This window comes from Antechinus flavipes, chromosome 1 (assembly GCF_016432865.1).
Source record: "Antechinus flavipes isolate AdamAnt ecotype Samford, QLD, Australia chromosome 1, AdamAnt_v2, whole genome shotgun sequence".
Classification (NCBI taxonomy): Eukaryota; Metazoa; Chordata; class Mammalia; order Dasyuromorphia; family Dasyuridae; genus Antechinus; species Antechinus flavipes.
In genome coordinates, this window is record NC_067398.1 from 238,073,325 (window position 1) to 238,093,982 (window position 20,658).

Below are 20,658 nucleotides of genomic sequence, written 5' to 3' on the forward strand. Positions count from 1 at the left end.
TATGCCTCTTAAGTGACTTGCACAAGCTCCTCTAAAGACCTGCTAAGAGAACAGTTTGAGATGAAAATTCACGCAGCCATGTTAGTTTATTTTTCCCTTTTACTATCTTGTGGTTAGTAAGATTCTCTAATTCCCCATTATACAAAGGAACTATTTATTTATGACACTTTAAATAAGGTTACTTTAAATTAACCTCTCTACTCTTTAAATAAGTGTATTTTTCAGCCACCTAAGGGGACACCAAGGTAACAGACATGCGGTTGAAATCTACTAACCTTAGTATATTGAATTTTGCAGTTGGTGAGGGGGGCAGGTATCCCCTCTGCTGGGTTCGCCGAGGTCTGCTTCTTAGACGACATTTCTGAACTGACCCTAAGAGACACGAGAGAAGTTAAGAAGCTGACAGGCTCTGCAATCTTGAACTGACCGAGCCCTTCTTTTATTTGTTCCTTTTTCTCTGAACTGATCGAGGATCATTTGCATACTGGAATGTGATTGGATGAATCAACTCAGAGTCAAAAGAATATGACACTACTTTTATAACCCACAGGGTGATAAGTTCTTGACTTTATCCTTAAGCAACCATTTGAACAAACCTGAAGCAGGTCTGGGGAGACAATTTATTATTTGCAGATGAATTCGTTGAAACCCGTGACAAAAGTAAGCAGCTGCTTTGACTTTTGAGGCTGAGATCATTCTCCCCCTCCTCCATCCTTCCTTTTATTTTTATGCTACTGTGGAACTCATTTTTCTGACATGTCAGCAAATAAGAATAAGGCAGAAATCTTTGCCTGCTTTCATTTCTGAGAGACAGAAAGGGGAAGAAATATGTGAATTTTTTTTCAGTTGGCTTAGTAGCACAGTTTATATGTTATTTCATCTGCCTTTCAGAATCACTCTGGAGGTAAATGTTATTACTATCCCTATTTTTAAGATGAGGAAACTGAGGTTTGGTGATTTGGCTAAACAGAATTCAAATCCAGGGCTTCCTGATTTTCAGTGTAGCTCTCTGACCACTATGAGGCACTCATTGCCTCTGCTCAGCTAATTCTTTTATATAAGGTCCAAAAATAGGCCTGTTTATCTTTCTTTACTATTTATTCATTGTGACTAAGCATTTTACTTTATTTTTTAAAATTTGGACACAAAATCTTACAAAAATGAATGTTGAAAACTATAGATAGTTATCAACATTCATTTTTGTAAGATTTTGAGTCCAAATGAGTCCAAAAATGAATGTTGATAACTATCTATAGTTTTCAACATTCATTTTTATAAGATTTTTTGAGTCCAAATTTTTTTTCTCCCTTCTTTCTATTATAGGAACTTTACCCTCCCCAAGACATCAAGCTACCTAATATAGGTTATAGGTTATACATGTATAATCATTTAAAACATTTCCCATATTAGTCGTTGTGACAAGAAACATCTAAATAAAAGGGGAAAATCACAAGAAAGAAAGAAAAAAGCAAAAATAGTATTCTTTGATCCACATGCAGTCTCCATAGTTCTTTCCTGAACACAGACAATATTTTGCAATCTAAATCTATTGAAATTGTCTTGGAACACTGTATTGCTGAGAAGAGCCAAGTCTTTTATAATTGATCATCACACATGACTAAGCATTTTGGAGAAGCAAATTTGCTGTGATTTTGAGCAATAGGAATATACAATTTAAACTTTAATTGCCTAAAATTACATTTAAGACTTTTGGAATACCTTGCATATGGTTCATGGTAACAGTGTGACATTGCTGCCCAAAGGAGGCAGGACTTGAAATCATGAAGCAGTTTTGAATCTTGACTCTCCTGCTTTAATAACTTGGGCCAGTTGGACTAGTCATTTTCTCCTTCTGGGTTTTAATTTCCTTATATGAATTATGGATATGGTAATACTTGTATTACTCTGCAATTCTACTAGGAAGAAAACTTTTTGAAGATTATATGAGTTCCTTTTCTCTCATTCTTAAAACTTAATATCATCTCCCATTTTCTCCTTTCCTCCAGACTGACAAAGAGACCCTTATTGCCAAGACCAATGTGGCCTTTTCTCCACCTTTCCTATTTAATCTCCTAAGCTTTATTTCCTCTGGCCCCTGGCCCCAAAGTCAGTCAGCCCTATACAGACCTACCCTGGTGAAGCTCCAGAACCGTCCTCTCATCCTAACTTTCTTGGGCCATTGCATCAAGGAAGGAGATAGTCAGTCTAGCGGAGGGGCCTTTTATTGGAAATAAGTGCTGGTCTGGCATCAGAGAAGCTGAGATTGGTCCAAAAAATATTTCCCTGAATTAAGCTTTCTGTTTCTAGAAAGAGATTGTCAAATTGTGAGAAAAAGATAAGAGCCCTGGAGAGAATATTTTAGGCTGGAGTAATAAGTGAGGCTTTTAATGGTCCAAGAAGTCTTATGGGTTTTGTTTTTGTTTCTCTCAAACCCATCAATCAGCCCAGGAACCCAAATCTTAGGGATGGAAGCAGATAGGAGGTCAAATGCAAATGCAGGAATATATTGTATTCCCCTGACAACCTGAAATACATGGGGTAAAGCACTGGATTTAAAGTCAAAGGTTTTGAATTCCTTTTTTGAAATCTGCTCCTGAATTCCTCAGCTCTGGTACTTTCTTACTGAATAATCTTGAACAAGTTAGTTTTTTTTTTTCCTTTGGTATTAATTTCATTTTTTGTAAAATACAGTGATTGCACTAGAATGATTGCCAAGTTTTCTTTCTATTTTTGAATCCTGTAATCTCCATAGATATACCGAACTAAATAAAATCAGGTCTCTATTCTGCCACACACATTCTCACTTTTGAAATACACAAAAACACAAATGGAATGTTCCTTGAACATTTGTCCAAAAAACATCTAGGAAAATTGCCAGTAAATTTGTTTGTGATAGAGCTCCTCCTCAGAAAAGCTAGCATTTGGTATTTCTCTTATATAATTATACTGATGTATTACATAAATTTTTTTTTTTAATCAAGAGAAAATAATAGTGGAAGAATGTGAAACTCAAACATCAACCACCCCCTTTTCTCTGTTTGTGTATCATATTTACTTATGTATTACTTTGCTTTTATTTTGTTATTCAGTTGTATCCGACCTCATTTGGGGTTTTCTTGGCAAAGATACTGGAGTGGTTTGCCCTTTCCTTCTCCTCATTTTGCAGACTAGGAAAGTAAGGCAAACAGGGGTAAGTGATTTTCCCAGTCTTACACAGCTAGCAAGTGTCTGAGGCTGGATTTTTGTAGCAGGAAGATGAATCTTCTTGACTCCAGGTGCAGACTATCCACTGTACCACCTAGCTACACCATGTAAAATTATTGTTCTGAATAAATAACAGCTTAATTATTCAAAATGGTGGTACAAGTTCAAGTTTGGCCTCAGGTAGTCATCATTTGTATGAACTTGGGCAACTTACATCTGACCTCTATCTGCCTGAGTTTCTTCAACTCTCTAAAGGGAATAACAATAATAGCTACCCCAGGGTTGTTGTGAGGGTAAAATGAAGTAATATTAGTTAAGTGTTTTGCAAACTATAAAGCATTATATAAATGCTATAGCTATTTTTATATCCAGAAGACACATAGACATCTTTATGTAAGAGGAAATTCATTATTACACATGCAAAATTAAATATAAAAAAGAGAACAGGAAATAAATGGGGAAATACTTATCTGTAGAATATAAAACAATCCTACGAAACATATAAAATCATCTTCTTTCATTTATGTTCCAAGAAAGAAAATTAAAGCTCATAGAATTATAAAATAGTACTGATTTTTTATAGGAATAACCTTATAGAAATTATTGTTAGCTCTAGTTTTAATGCCATAACTCAAATTACAAATGAAATAGCAAAATCAGTACATCTTTCTTAATTATCTTTTGGGTCTTAATCTGTAATTTCATTAGTATGAAGATCTCCTAGTATGAGAAATACTCCCATCAATACAGATCAAAAATTTATCACCTTGATGATACAGTGGCTTCAAGATAGCCCAGGAATCAGGAGGAGAGTTCAGATACTCATTAGCTATGTGCCCATAGACAAGTCACAACTCCATTTACCTACAAAAAACCCCAAACTTATCTGTAATTTAGTTTTATAAAGTTGCCATGGATACTGAAAGATTAAGTAGCATGATAATATGTGACATGATTAATATGTTATAGGTAGGGCTGCATCCCAAGTCTTTATGATTCCAAAGGTACCCCTCTATACACTATACCCTTCTGTCAACAGTAAAAGGACTTCCTCCCCATTACTGAAAGTCTTTAATCAAGGTGGTACAATGAATAAAATACTGACTTGGAGTCAGAAAGATCCAAGTTCAAAGTGACTTTAGATACTTGGGAGCTAAGTGACTCTGGGTTAGTCACTAAAGTTGTCTGCCTCATTTACCCCATCTATAAAATGATACTAGTAACTTATACCTCCCAGGTTTGTTGTGAGGATCAAATGTAATAATATTTGTAGAGTTCCTGGCACATATTAAATTCCTTCTTTTCCACTTCAGTCACTTTACTTCTTGCAAATGATGTTTGATATGGAAATATTTCTTGAGAGGTAACCATTTCTCTTAGATTTGATAACAGTTTTTGGTTTTATAAGAGCCACAGGAAACAAGAACAAAAATTGAAGTCACCTCCAGGCCTTTGGTGATTTCCCTTTTGGCCATTTACTTAAGCTCAGAGATATCCTTATCTTCTGTTGCCACTTTAGCAAACCTCTCCCCTGATGCCCTTCTTTTCTCATTGGTGAGTCCTTCATTGGAATCATTATTTTATTAAAGACACCAAGTCTCACCTGAATTCTTTACTGACTTTCTCTCTCTCTGTGCTTGCACATTATTTTCCTTCCCTCTTCATTTTCTGTACAGACTTTTCTTTATTCCTTTCCAATTCCTCAAGTGGAAGTTTCTTTTACACAATTGAACTAGTGCTGTCTTATATGTTTCTTTTACTTTTAACAATAAAAATGGGAAAAAAATACTCTCATTTAATATGCTGGAAAATTAGAATTTATACAGGTTTTGAATTTGCTTTGTCTCGTCAAGTTCAGATCATGTTCGGATTATTACAAAATATTTCTAAAGCATTAGTTTTCTGAACATGAGATTGTTCCATATCTTAGAATATTCAGAAAGATGATTAGGTAGCAAAATTAATTGCTTGGGAATTTTTAAAAGTTTCAATCGATTAAAATTGAGTAGATAATTCATTATCTTTCCTGAGAATCTTAATAATTGCTTAGCTGTTTGATTAATTAAGTTTAAGTCTTATAAATTTTAAATCCTATAATATAAAATAAAGGGATTATTTAAAAAGAATGAAAGTTTTTTAAGTCATGCAGATGTAATTGACCCAAGCTGTTGTGGCTCCTCTTGTCTAATTTGTTCTACCAATAGGCTGTAGTGCCAGATCTGAAGTCTGTTTTAGGTAGCTCTGAGGATTTTGAGCCCTAAGGGATTATCCCCAAAGATGTAGATTGGCTTCGGGGACTATATAGCTCTGAGGAGTAGTTACCCTATATTTATTTCAGCCCAAGATAGATGGTAATACTAGAAATCCTGGGATGTGTGAAGCATTTCTCTATTGCTGTTCTCCTATAAGGTTTATAGTTTAGAGAAGGTACTTTTGACCCAACATAAACTCTCCTAATAGTTAATAAAATATGCTGCCTTTTCACTGGCCCTAATTTCACACAGAAGTAGCTTAAATCATAGTTTAATTAATTAATTAATTTAATTATCTACTCTAGTTGTTGGGTTTGAAGGTAGTGAGGGGGAAAGATATCTGGAATATTTATTATGGGGGGCAAAAATATAGGTATAATAAGAAAACTGTTGAGAAATAGCAAGGACTCAGATGAAGATACACATCATAAATTAATGGTAGATGAAATACATTCAGTTCTGTGATTTTTTTCATTGCTCATTTGAAATAAAAGTAAAAAGATTTGTTAGTTTGTTATTTTTTATAATCAATAAATACTTTTTATAATCAATATAATTCTATAAAATAGCATGTTCATTATAATACTTTTTTGAGCATATCCATTCCATGTAAAACTTTACTTAAAAGTGAAATGCCATTTCTATCTAAGAATAGAGACATTATGCTGGTGAGAAGAATGACTATCAAATACCTTGGACCCAGGTGTTTTTTGTCTTTTTCCTCTATTTCAGATGTCTCCCAACTTCAGACTCATTTTAGGTTAGAAAACAAAAAAGCTGCTCCTGTGAACTCTAATCTCACTGTAAGACTGGTTAGATTGTATGACTTTTCTCCTTTAATGCTTTGAATTTTAACTAGTGCTGTAATACTCTAGTTAATGTTTAGCAAATCTTTATCTGAATTGTCTCTTAAAGTTCCACATATGAATAGTGTGGTACTGGTTGCTGGCGTATCTGTGTTTTCTTGGTGTTAATTGTTAGTACAAAAGTAGCACGAGCAGCAGAGAATTGATCCATACTTTGCTGCATTTCAGCTTCAGGGGCTGCAAACACAATCATATGCCTGTGAATTCTGGGCAGTGTACCAGCAACATGCCAGGAAACTGAATCGCTTCCCCTTGAATTGTCTTAGGAAGATGCTGTAGATTATCTGGCAGGATAAGATACCAGGCACTGAGGTCCTTTCTCTAACTAAACTGACAAGCGTTCCAGCTCTACTGCAGAGAGCCCAACTCTGTTGGGGTGACCACCTTGTTTGAATACCAAATGTACCCTTGCCAAAAAGACATTTTATGCTCACACAGATCCACTGCTCACCAACTGGTCAGAAAAAGCAATATAAGTACACTCTCAAATCTCCCTTAGAATTGATTCTAAAACATGGGAGATGCTGGCACAGGACTGCCCAGCATGGTGTGCCCCCATCAGATCTCGGGGCTGTGCTCTTTGAACAAAGCAGAACTAAATTAGCTCAAAAGAACTGCTCAGTCAGAATCCACCCCAAATGTTCATAGGGGCTATTTGGGACTGACTTGTGACAGAGCATTCTAAGTTCATATTGGTCTGATTGGTCATCAGACATACTATAACTAACTAACACAGTGATGTTGTTTTGGTCCCTTTTGAGAACCAAGAAGAACAACCAACTTTTGGAGTTCATTATTTTATCATATTATCAATATAACTAGTCAATTAGAGGGAAGATTTGTGATATAATTAATGTACAAACTCTGCATAAAAAGAAAGTAAAAAAAAAAAAAACAAACAAACCTTTTCTTACGTCTGTTTATTTCACAATTGACATAGCAAAAGGACCCTTTCTGAAATTTTTCTGTGCAAACTCGGAATTTAATTTTATAGTGTCACACAACAATAATAAGAACTGATGTGTTGGATGATGTAGGGGTCCTTAACTTTTTATTTTTTAACTTTTTTTGAATCCTATGGAATTCTGGTGAATCCTATAGATTGTTCTTAGAGCAATATTTTTAAATGGAGAAAACAAAATACACAAGATTACAAAAGAAATCTACTGTACTGAAGTAGTCATCAAAATATGAAAAAAATTGCATGGATCGTAGGCTGAGAACCTATCTTATAAAGCAAATACATGAAGAATTATCTCACATTATCTTCTACCTTATCAAGTTTCAAATTTCAGGGGTCCTCAAACTTTTTAAATAGGGGGCCAGTTCACTGTCCCTCAGACTGTTGGAGGGCTGGACTATAGTACAAACAAAAATTTTATTTTGTGGGCCTTTAAATAAAGAAACTTCATAGCCCTGGGTGAGGGGGATGATTATCCTCAGCTACCATATCTGGCCCGCAAGCCAGTTTGAGGACCCTGTACCTAGACCATACTAAGATATGTGTATTAGCTATCTTTTCATTTTCTTCCTCGTTAACATTCTTTTCTACCTCCTTTTGTTTCTATCTCCTATTATAGTTAACATAGGATAATGGATTTAGAGTTAAAGGGATTTTGGAGATCATTTTTAGAAATGAGAAAATCAATAGCATGTCAAATTACTTGTTCATGGCTTCACAAGTAAGAGGGCACATTCAAGATTTAAATTTAGTTTTTTGGATTCCAAAATCAATACATATTTTTAACATTTTTTTTCCAGTTCCAAATTCTCTTCTTTCCCCTCCCTACTTAACAAGAAGGCAGGAAACAACAAAATGTATTGTACGTATGTGTAGTTAATGCAAAACAATTTTTACATTAGTTATGCCAATACATTTTCCATTATCTCATTGTAGAAATCATCATTTCATGATGTGGTTCCTTCTTTTAGTAATGTAGTTTATAAATTTTCATACTTGAGCAGTTTTCTAGAACTGCTGTTGTTTAATAAAAAATGTTTGCCAATGAAACTCTGGCGATGGGGTTACTCTTTCTACAGTTACATGTACCTAGGTTAGACTTAAGATACAGAACCAGTTGACAGGCACACACTCAATATTTTTCCACCTTGGCAGGACTTGCTATGGTTTATACTCCATTGGTTATGAATAGTGGATCACCTCCATAGTATATTGAAACATCACAGAAATGTTTATTAAGGAAGAATCTTTTTGCGTTATACTCAACTAAATCATAATTATTTCTTATCTAAAAATTCCATATCAGTTGCTATTGAAACATTGTTTTTCCTGTCTATATAACAATTATAATTTATTATAGTCTTTCCCTTCCTTGCTTCCTTCCTCTTTTTCTTTCCCCCCCTCTAATTCTTTGTCTCTATATATGTCTGTCTCTCTTTCTCTTTCCTACTTTTTCTCCCTCTTTCTCTTTCCCTCTTTCTTTCTCTGACTCTCTCCAGTCTGTCTTTCTCTCTTCTCTTTTTCCCTTTTATGCAAAGTAAACTCCCCATATGTGGCACAGTCTTCCTTCCTTTTCCTTACTGACTCAAGTAAGTATTCTATTCTTTTATAATTCATGAAGTCTTATTTTTATTTTAAAACAATTTTAAAATTCTAAATTCTGTAAATTCTACCTGCTTTCTGTAACTGTTGGAGTCTGCTTCTTCTAGTATGTGTCTTTCTTGCAAATGGGTCTGAGGACCTCTGACTTCCTTTCTTATTTAATTAACCACCACCTTCTAAGCACCTGGACGACCCTACTCAGCTTTTTTCTCTTATCTTAGCATCTTCCGTCCCCTTTTTCTGTAGTCTTTGTGTTCTACTTTCTGAAACAAATTTCTTTGTCTCTTTAGACCCCTCATTTCTTCCTCTATAAAATGAATAAATGATTTGCTTTGCATGATTTTTAAAGATCCTTTGATATCCAAATATGTTATGATTTTGTGAGTATTTACTTAATTTTGTTGACTATAAGTACAAATATTCAGGTGTTTTTAATCTCTTCCATTGGCTTCACATAGTCTGCATCCTGGAATAAACCATCAGATAACTCTCAACTCTAGTTTTGATCCTCTGGTATGATTAAAACCAATCATTTCTATTTGTCCATTTGCCAACCCAAATGCAATTCATTAATTGCCATGATAATTGAAATCCAGTTAGTGAATACTTTTTAAAAATTCATATGCCTGAATGGCCTCAATTTTCCTCATAAAGTCATGGAGAATTTAACCATTTCCACTATTAGGCAACTTTGTTTACTCACACTCTTATCCACCTGCCTCTCTGGTAGCTTTAGCCTTTTCCTAAACTGAAAGAGAAAGGGAGGAGGATGGGAAAAGGGAGAGGAAGCCAGAGGAGGAAAAGGGAGAGGGAGAATAAAGGTAGAAAAAAGAGGGGAAATTACTTATTATCAATGACATTCTTGATATATATGCCTAGTAGTGAGATTTCTGGGTCAAAAGGTAGGTATAGTTTAGTCATTTTCTTAGCTAATTGCAAGTTGCTTTCCAGAATGATTGTACAAATTCATATATTAATATGCCTTTCTTTCCATATTCTTCCAATGCTGATTATTCCTGTCTTTTATTATCTTTGCCAATTTGCTGATTGGAAAGTAAAACCTTAGATTTATTTGTATTTGTGGTATTGTTCTTAGTGATTTATAGAAATCTCTTATTTGATTATTGTGAGTTATTTCTATTATTGAATTAATATTAATAATGGGGACAAGAACAGGAGAGATGGTGTGATCTCATGGAATAATGAACTTAAGACTCAGAGTTGCTGCGTTCAAATTCTACTTATCACTTATTACCTCCGTGACTTAAGTAAATCATTTAAACTCTGGGACTAATTTTTCTATCTATAACCAGAGATCTAGATTAATGGGATCAAGAACTCAAATAGAAATGGACAATAATTTATATATAAAGACCTCTTTTGGTTACATATTGACTGTTTAAAAATGTTATGTTATTTATGTTTTGCTGTTCTTAAAATTTATCTAGTTAAATTTTTCTCAACTATTTTTAATCTGGTTCATGCAACAATCAGGAGTATTGGGTGGGCCATGGGTTTGACAGCTGTTCAATGATCTCCGAAGTCCAAATCCTGTGAGGTAGATTCTATTATTTTTTTTTTAACAATTGAAGAAACCGAGGCAGATATAGGTTAAGTGTGACTTGACCAGGATCACACAGCATAAATGTTTAAAGCCACAGTTGAATTCAAGTCTTCCTGACTCCAGAATCTATGCACTGTGACACATATGTATGTGGAAATGGATCTTAATAAGAAAAGTTCCTGATTTATTTCTTTAAAGCTAGAAGAAAATGTAAATGGAAATTACTAAGTTCTAGGCATTTGAATTTATCATCATTATAACTGTCAAAATTTGTAACATATGACTCAAAGTATTGCCTACAGGCTTAATAAAGCAAATGTAAAACAGATATTTTCTGCATAATCATTTAATGTCTTATTTATACAATGATGCCTGTATTTTTAAATATTTAGCTTGTTTCTGGCTTTTGTCAATTATCTTATTCTCCGGCCAGGCCTCTTTGTTATACTTTTTAAAGGCAGCATTCTGGTTGGAACCCATAACAAGTGTATCTTGCCCAGCGGTGAATCATCTATTTTATACATCATTCAAAACACTTGCCATAAGAATGGGACATGGTCTGGTGACTGTGTATCTATGAAGGGGTGGGAGGTAATGATCCTAAAATTGAAAAAAATTATCCCCAAATTCTTTTTATTAAGTTCTAATGTTTTTTGGAGCTTCTTTTCTGGACTTCTTAATTCTTCAGAGTTCTTCAAAATGATAAGTAGCTTCAAATTATTGGCAAGCAAACTCGTTTTCCAAGTATTAATCATCCATATAAATCTAAGTTTTTGCACTAGAATTTACATCTTTTTTGTGGGTCCAACAGTTAATTGGTAGAATCTATTCCCGACATGTTTTAGTGAAGCATTTTACCCACAGCAAATCCCAGATTCTCTCCAGGTGGTTGGGGACATATAATATGAGACTCAGGGTTTGGAATGGACTTCAACATTATGGGTATTTTTCTTCAGAATGTTTTCAAAACCCGAGAATCCTTTTTCTTAGTATTTCCAGTGCTTAGCACAAGGACTGTTACTGATTGAGTACTTAATAACTGTTTGACTGATTATCATAGGCCATTGTTCATTTTCCTTCAATTGTACTGCAGAATTAGGAAGGAGTTAACAGGTACTTTTTTTTCTGGTATATTAGGAGGGTTAATATACTGATCCTATAAATACAACACATATCAATGATTTTGTCAGGTGGGTGAATCCTATTGCATTAACTCCCTTCAACAATACAGAGTGTAGCTCATTTATGTCTTAGGAGATGTCTTAGGATGTTGCCTGAGAACCAGATGCTTAAGATCACATAAATAGTGTCAGGGTTGAGATTTCAATCCAATTTTACTTGACTTTAAGGCAAGATGGTATTCCCCTAACCCTTGTTGCTTCTATATGTACAAATTACTTTTGCAAGAAGGATTTGAAATCTCCTGGGAATATTTAAAAGTTATTGCTTTGTTTTAAATTATCTAGATGTATCCAGATTGAGAGACATACAAACAAAAATATTAACAAAACTTTCAAATATCTATCATCTGTTGTTGGTAAATACAAGATGTTGAGGGATAGGGCGGACAGGTGAAGACAATGACTAGTCAGTCCTCTGTTTCTGAAATCTCAGGAGCACAGGATTCTTGCATATATTCCTGAAGAGAAGACATTCAGTGATCATTGTACTTTAGACTCAAGGCAGTCATCTCAAATAGGTAGAGGGAAGAAAACAAACATTTACAATCATCATCCATGTGCTAGCTACTATATTGACTGTTTCCCAAATATTACCTTTTAACATATATTTTTCTTCTAGGTTGTCCCTCACTTTTGTATATTTGCATTTCCAATCTATAGTTCTCAATTTTGCTTCTTTGCTGTGGCTTTGCCATTGCAGATTATAGTTTTTTATTCTGCTCATTATTCTTCCTATGTAAGTCATAAATTTTGCTCCTTTGATTCTCGTTGCTTTTTTAAACCACTCAAAATAGTATATTGTGGTTCCATGTTTTCCTCAAATTTCACAAGATCTTTTCCAACAAGTATTGTATCATTTCCTTTTGTTTTGTATTTTTTTTGTAAATCCTTGAACTCATTTATTAGATCTAGAGATCTAGAGGTCTGTTTTACAGTTGAAGAAACTGAGACAGAAATTAAGTGACTTGTCTGGGTCACACATCTAGTATTCTACACTCAAGTTTCCTGACTCCAGACTCAGTGCCCTTTCTATAGTACTTTCACCTGACATGATAACATGGCATTTTCACAATGAATGGTTCATGTAAACCTATTGGAAAAACATCCAGTGTTCATATGACAAGACATCAACTTCCTATATGAAGAACAGTAAAACTTACCAGTAATTTTTCATATCACTCTTACATCTAACTTACCCTTACATGAAGTTTTCTATAAAGATCTAGTTAAATGTGATTTCTAAGTCTCATAGATTTGAAGCTTTTACCCACAGAAAGCATTTTTCACCAGTCCTTTTGTAAGCAGCATAAGAAAGTTTCAAATAAAGTGGCATAATTAAAAATCTTTCACTATTATGCTTAGATCTTCATATTTCAAGGATGAAAGTATTGATATTGGTTGGGAAAGGTCTTCATGCTGTGATGGGTAAGATAAGCTGAAAAAACATGTGGCACTAACTTGTGTTAATATTTTATCTTGACATCTATGTAAATTATTTGGTTTCATCAAAGGAAATAACACAAAATAGAGCCTCTTATTGTGAAACAAGTTTTAGTTAATGAGAATGAGCAAAAAAGACAGCTTGTCTAGTCTCAAAAGAACTTTAATGTCTTTTTTCTTTTTTTTCCCCCTCTGGTATTATGTTCTTGTCTGAAAAATGAGTTGTTTAGGAAAATATTAAGAGCAATAACTTGACTTCCTAATGATGAGATGCAAGGAAAAATGTTACTAATTTTAAATCTATGACTGGGAAGAGACATCAGAGTATAATGGAAAGAGTCCTACTTTCGAAGTTAGAGGATGTGGATTCAAATTCTATTTCTGGATAAAATACTTTCTCTCTGCATAAATTTCTTCATTAGTAAAATAGAAGGGTTGGATTAAACTTCTGACATTACTTCTAGCTTAACAATCTATGATTTTGTGAAATCAACAACTCTCAGTCTTCTTAAAGTTCAAGACTTCTGAGTCCCCAAGAGGTGATACTTCATCTAGGACATATACAAAACTTTAAAAAGAAATTGTATTTATAGGAAAACCTGGGATGATCAAAGGTATCACTAGTAGGTGAGAGCTCTACCCATAACTGACGCTTGGACCAGAGCTTCTCAATATCTCCTCCATCATTAGATGATAGTTGATTTCAAAAGTTTATTTGGGTTGATATCTAATAGATATTTTGTCCCTATAATTTGTATAGATGTGGAATTATGGTAAAGAGGGCCAATCTGGAGCGGGAAGATCTGGGTTGAAGTCAACTTCAGTTGTACTATTTGCTACCAGTGCAAATTTAATAACCATTTAATCATCTTTAAAATAACAAAGTTGGATTAAATTTCTTCTGAAGTCCTTTCTAGCTTTAGATTTGTGAAAGTTTGGGTTCCCATGAAGAATGTTGATTTTATAACTTGCACTATCAGCATCTTCTCTATGTTCCACTCTCACCAGTACCCCCCTCAATATTCTTCGTCCTGATAATCATAAAACTTAAGCGAAATTTTAAAAAATACTTATGAGGAAAATCTTGGGATTTGAGTATTTGATTAAAATAAAATACACATTCAGTTCAATGGAAATTATCTTGCATTGCCTCCCACAATGAAGATATGTTCTTACAATTTCAACATATACAAAAGATTATGTAAGATTGTTTTAATGAAGTTTATATTCAGATTACAGTTAAGCAGTGCAGGCATAAATTACGTCATTAGACATGGGTTTGACATCTGAGGAAACATTTCCAAAGACAAGAAAGAGTTCACAGCACAAGCAAACTGACTACATCTATTTTGTTGTTAACATATGCAGAAAACTTCAAGTAAATCATTAATAGAAATAAAAAGCAATACAACTGGTCCTCTCACATTTTTTAAATCGGCTCAAACTCTACAAGAAGCATCTACTAAGGAAAACTCATGACTGTAATAATGTTTGAGAGATCTTGTGTCAAAATCTCCCATTGTCAATTGGAATGTGATTCACTTTGTTCACATGAGCATCAACAGATAAAGGAGTCTTTCAGAATAAAGCACATATTCTAGATGTTACTTATTACTGCTAATGTGACTAAAAGTTTATTTTACTTTTTTAAACCAGGAATATAATGATGCTAGGTGCGAAATCTTTCACGATGTTGGATAAGAGCTACTTTGCCATCATAGAAATCCAGCTCCATCTCCTGTAGCATTCTTAGGAGTTCTTCTCAGAAATCTTGATTGTGACAGTCTTGACTTCAGTATATTCATGGAGACCATATTCTCCCCTAGGGGCAAAAAAAAAAAATCCAAAATAACAGTTAAGATATTACCTATATGTTATAGTCAGTGTCTTAGTATGAATTTGGCACTATTCATTAGGGTAGGTGTGAAATTGGATAGGGTAATGGACTGGGGGGGCAAGTCAAAGTAAGGAAGACCACATTTTAAAACTGCTGCTGACTTATGCTAGCTGAGTAAACATGGGCAAGTGCCTCCAAATAACTCATTAAAGGGAATAAATTACAGATGAGTTGATTATTTGAATCAGGAGAGCATATTTTTACATTGAAAGTTGCCAATTTTCACAAAATTATAGGTAGGAGTTAAAGAGAATTGATATAAAGTGATTTGAAAAGTGATTTATCTTAGAAAAATCAGGTAGTAGATGCACTACTTGACCTAATAGGCTCCTTTGTGAAAATCCACATAGAGACTAGTTTGGGGTTATTAAAGAGAAATGAGGAGTTTTTCATATTAACACTTAGATTATAACCAAACTATTTGTATTTGTATAACAAGTATCTGAACTTCATTAGATCCAAGATTGACATTGTTGGAAATGCTTTCAAAGTGAGATCCAAAGTGAATTTTGTCACTAATAGCCAAAATAGTGAGCAGATGGTGGCAAATGGGAGTATTATATTTCAGAAGATAGTCAGGGGTTGTTTAACAGTGGACAGTAAGAGCACTGTAAGCATAATCAATCACATTGGAGAATCTGCTCTGTTGTGTAAAAGACAAAAATGTGCTTCCCCCCTTTCCCCATCCAAGTTTATGGATCATCTGAAATTTATCCATGCATCCCATGGGAGTCTAAGGATACAAGGTCAAGAAACCCAGTTCTGGACCTTTAGGGGAATCAAATGCTTGCTTCTGTTCTTGTTGGTACTTGGGTGATACTTCACATGGGATATGTTTCCCTGGATATGTCTCTGGGCAAATGAGATTCTAAAATACCTGACAGCAGAGTACATTTATCTTTCAGATTCTATTAAAGATGACAAAACTTGATCTTCACCACAATTGAGAAAGCAGCTTCCAAGTATTAGAAAGTTAAATAATAATATTAAGCAACTTATTAAGTTATTGTTTGATTTGAAAGAAAAATTTAAATTCTAGTGAGAATTAATTACCAATATTGGTTCAAAGAAACATTACAAAATGAATACAGCAAAACAGGAAGCACATAATAATTATAAAAAAGAAAATGTCATAAAAATAAGATAGAGGAAAGGTAAATTTAAGTTCTTATTACCAGAATAAAATAATTTGTGATATGCTAACACATTGGATGAGACTGAGATTCAAAGAGAACTCTTTAGAATGCTGGGCCAAAGTAGTAAATTGAATTGAATAGTAATTAATATAAAGTTGGGTTTTAAAAACTAAACTTCACAAATAAGATTGTAAGCATGGGCTAATAGTTATTCTGAAAAATATCTGAATTTTTATTGACAAAAAGCTGAATTATGAGAAAATATTGAAATATGATAGACAAAATTGCTAACTGGCTCTTTAGGCTGCATCAAGTAAAATGTAATTTCCAAGCAACTGATAAGATCTACTGGGCTCTATAAGGCCTTGAGAAGTGGAGTATTATGTTCTGGTATCACATTTTAAGAACATTGTTCAACTAGAGCGCACTTAAAGATTGGTGACCATTATGTTGGAAGACATTCAAGATCATGTCAAATTAACCTGTCAACTAAACTTCCTAAACTTGGTTTCCAGGGGAACTTATATAGTAGCAGAAGAGTTTGAGCTTAAACCTACTTTAAGTTTAAGAAGTTTTTCTCATTTAAGTTTTTATTTAAGAAACTAGTTAAAGTAACTTTTTAGTTTTAAAAGAAACCCCAACATGTATTGAAATGCTTTATATTTTTTGATAACTGATATTTGATTTCATTGTGCCTTGTCGTAATGAAATAGCTAAATGGCACAATTGTGAATATATCTGAAATGATTGGCTAGCTTATATTTATATGCTAGTCTTTAAGTCCTTGGTCTACTTACTTGCCATTTTTTATTCAGCATTTTCCAGATTTCTCACATGAGATGAAGTTAGAATTCTATCACTTTCAATTATCTCATCTACTTTCCTCATTTCAAAGATATAGAAACTGAAAATATGCTGTATAATCTATATACTCTGTCCAATTAATCCAGAGATCCAATCTGAATAGAAGAATAGTTTGACAATGAACCCCAAAATCAGAGTTAGGCTTTGGGATAGGTAATGTAAGTAATTGTCTAGGAAACAGCACATGGTGGGAGGAGGAGAAGATGGGACGCAGTAAGAGGTACTTGTTAATATTATTATTATAATCATTGCTACTTTACAAATGTATATATCCTCAATGCAAAAAAAAAAAATCCCAATCCTTATGGTATATAGGTATTTGTTAATTGATAAATTTCTTGTGTTAAAGGTTCAAATCTTCACCAGAAAATAACATACAGAAGGTACAATTTTTAAATGAGTGTACAATTTGAAAACTTTACCTAAGGAACAGAAATGCCTAATCTCAAATTTGCTCAGAGGGTATATTAAACAACTTCTCATTGGATTTGGTCTGTGACAGTTTTCATTTTTTAATGAGCAACTCAAGTATTGGTATTAAAGATTTATTAATTTAATTTTCAGATAAAACCTAGCATGTTAAGATTATAAGCTACATAAGATCAAAATTCACAAAATGTATTTTATATTTTTCACATTGTTGTTTGAAGCAATTGAGAAATGTGAGGACAAACAAAATAAGAATGTTCTCACAATATAATACAAGGGTTTGCTTTATTATGATTTTTTGAAATACTTAAATATTCCTTGAAAGCTAGGGACCCCTATTTCTAGCACCTAATACAGTGCTTGGCACAGTAGATGACTGGTAAATAATTATTTAATTGATTTAAATAATAGCTACATGCATTAACTAAGGATTTAATATGCACAAGTCAATCTGCTATACTTGGCTTTAAGTCATTTCAGTTAAAAGTTAAATAAATGTTTTTGAGAAACCTCATGGTTTTCCTTTTTGTTACATCACATAATACTTGTTATTATAGAACCAATCTCCAAAGGAACATTAGAGTTCATCAAATACATGGCACAAATAAATATACAAATATACTTCCTTTGTGACCTTATATAAATCATGATTATATATAGCCCTCAACCTCATTTTCTTCATATGAAAAGTAAAGATTGGATCTGATGTCTTTTACAATTCATTTTTATATATTATCTTCTTGATTCTTCTACCTCACTCCATACTCATTCTAAAATGTGACTCGGGATATAAATATAAATATGTGGAATCCAAGATTTAGAATTAAAAGGCACTTTAAAAGCCATCCAACTCTTTCATTTTATAGATGAGAAAAATGTGTCCTAAAAAAGTTAGTTGTCAAAAGTCTAGAAGGATCACCTGATTTGCTTTTCCAGTTCAGTGACATGGCTGGAACTAGATGCCAATCTTCCTGTTCAAAATGTTTTCCTTTATAGCTTGTGCCTTTCTAACTGCAGGAAGGTAGAGATCTTAATTTTATTCCATTGATTTAGTAATTAGCTAGAGCTAATTGGAGAATGGCCCTTGACTCTTTGGGAGTCAGGAATGGAGACAAGAAAGCCTGGATTCAAATCCAGTCACTACTGGACACTGGTTATGTGACCACATCAGTACATGGACTTCTCTGGGCCTAAGAAAACTAACTCCATAAGAAAGAAACTGCTGATTAATGACAATGGATGGCAGTTCCTCTTTCAGGAGGTCTTTAGACTGATAAAGGACCAATTCTTCCTAGTCTATTGCCCCTCACTCCCATCCTAATTTTCTTTACATGTCTGTGAACACACACACACACACACACACACACATTCATGTTTCAACTAGTTTGTAATTTCCACAGAATAAATTATGTTTCTTTGCAACTTTTTTTTTTGTTGGTACTGAGCTAACTACTACTATAAGAATGCTTAATGTGACCTGTGGTGGTTGTTTTTTTTTTTTTAAACTAATAAAGCATTGCTGTATAATAAACCTAAGAGAACTAGGGCAAACTGATTTTAATATTCTCTTCATAATACAGACCATTATATAAAGTTTGATCACATATAACATGTATCTTATAATGTGCCAATTATTTTTCTACCATGATAAAAGTAGGTTTCCATTTTTTGCACGAATAAAATAATTTCTGACAAATTGAAACTGACTGGAGTAAAGTCTGAAATAAGTGAAGTGATCTTTGTAATCAAGTTTAATTTTAAAAGGTATCAGTAATGGTTTCAGAACAACCTAGAATAAGGGTAAAAGCTTATTTTAGGATGAGTGTGGAGTGGGGTAGAAGAATAAAGAGGATAATATATAAAAATGAGTTTTAAAGGACATAAATCCAATATTTATTTTTCATATGAAGAAACTGAAGCTGAGGGATATGGTGATATATAAACATGATTTACATAAGATCACAAAGGAAGTGATATATATATCTACTATATGAACTTGGATCTTTTGGCATTTCAATTCCAGTACTTTTTCTATGGTATCTGTGAAAAAATGTCACAAATCCAATTTTATATATATACATATACATATACATATACATATACATATATATATATATATGTGTGTGTGTGTGTGTGTATATGTATATGTATATACGTATACATATACATATATATACACACATACACACATACACAGCATGCAAATAATAATACATATTCTATATTTTAAAAGCCAAAAAGGGATGCATTTTTCTTACAAACATGAGTTTATATAAAAACCAAAATGTATTTTTTGTTTTTGTTTTAATGACCATGAGCATTTGGTCCCTCTATTAGGCAAGTATATATAGGGCCACTAGGTGGCGCAATAGAGTAGTCCAGAGTTCAAATTTGACCTCAAGGCTCTAGCTAGGTGATCCTCAGCAAGTTACTTAATTGGTTTGCCTCAATTTCCTCATTTGTAAAATGAGCTGGAGAAGGAAAATCACTTTAGGATCTTTGCCAACAAAACCTCAAATGGGGTCACAGTCAGACATGATTAAAAAAAATGAACAGTGCTTCATATAAATTCACATATGTAAATACATATGTGCAATATCTATATACATGCATCTACATGCATGCTTATAAAATATAAGTCGTTTTATATTTCTTTGTTTTTATACAAAGAATCTAAATTTCCATGAACCATTCTAGAAATGGATGAGAAATACAGGTACATGTTAAATTAATGACTCAAGATTTTTTCCTAAGAATCCAGAAACATGATGTCAACATGTTTATTTTATTATTTATTATATATAAATAGATATAAATAGAATTAGCTGGAAAAACCACCAAAAAATGCCAAAAATAACTCCCCTCATACTTACAATTCTCGCCCATTCCCAGACATCTTGAATCCACCAAAAGGGCTTTGAGCAGAAACCACACTATAGCAGTTTACCCTAAAAAGGCAAGAATATTTTATATTTATTCCAACTGATCCAATAAAGCATTTATTAGGTGTAAATTATGTATGAGATTTATTTGTTTTTATTTAAAAAAAAATTTTGGACTGGCCTTTTTATTTCTCTAGTTAACATTATTAGACACTTTCAACGACCAATGAGGAAACTCCTGCTACTAATGCATATACTGGCACTGGCTTTGCAACTTCAGTTTTGGAGAGTTGCCTGGGTCTCTGAAAGGTCAAGGATTATATAGCACTTATGTCAGAGGAGAAACTTGAATTTAACTTTTCTCTACTCGGAGTTCAACT

At 33.3% G+C, this 20,658-nt stretch overlaps 2 protein-coding genes across 5 annotated transcripts in view; both read right to left on the reverse strand.

Moving 5' to 3' along the window:
• Positions 1-432, reverse strand: part of LOC127562589 (aldehyde dehydrogenase 1A1-like) — a 136,029-nt gene extending 135,597 nt beyond the window's left edge. The window contains exon 1 of one of the 2 annotated variants that reach the window (XM_051998462.1): positions 276-432. In XM_051998462.1, coding sequence (XP_051854422.1) covers positions 276-359 — 84 coding nt within the window. In that variant the 5' untranslated portion in view covers positions 360-432. The remainder of the gene's footprint in view (positions 1-275) is intronic. The other variant, XM_051998456.1, reaches the window with a different exon arrangement.
• A 13,835-nt stretch (positions 433-14,267) lies between these two features.
• The window catches only part of ALDH1A1 (aldehyde dehydrogenase 1 family member A1), a 66,983-nt gene continuing 60,592 nt past the window's right edge, over positions 14,268-20,658 (reverse strand). For all 3 annotated transcript variants that reach the window (XM_051998437.1, XM_051998428.1, XM_051998419.1), the window contains 2 exons: positions 20,270-20,344; positions 14,268-14,892 (listed from right to left, as the gene is read on the reverse strand). In XM_051998437.1, coding sequence (XP_051854397.1) covers positions 14,820-14,892; positions 20,270-20,344 — 148 coding nt within the window. In that variant the 3' untranslated portion in view covers positions 14,268-14,819. The remainder of the gene's footprint in view (positions 14,893-20,269; positions 20,345-20,658) is intronic.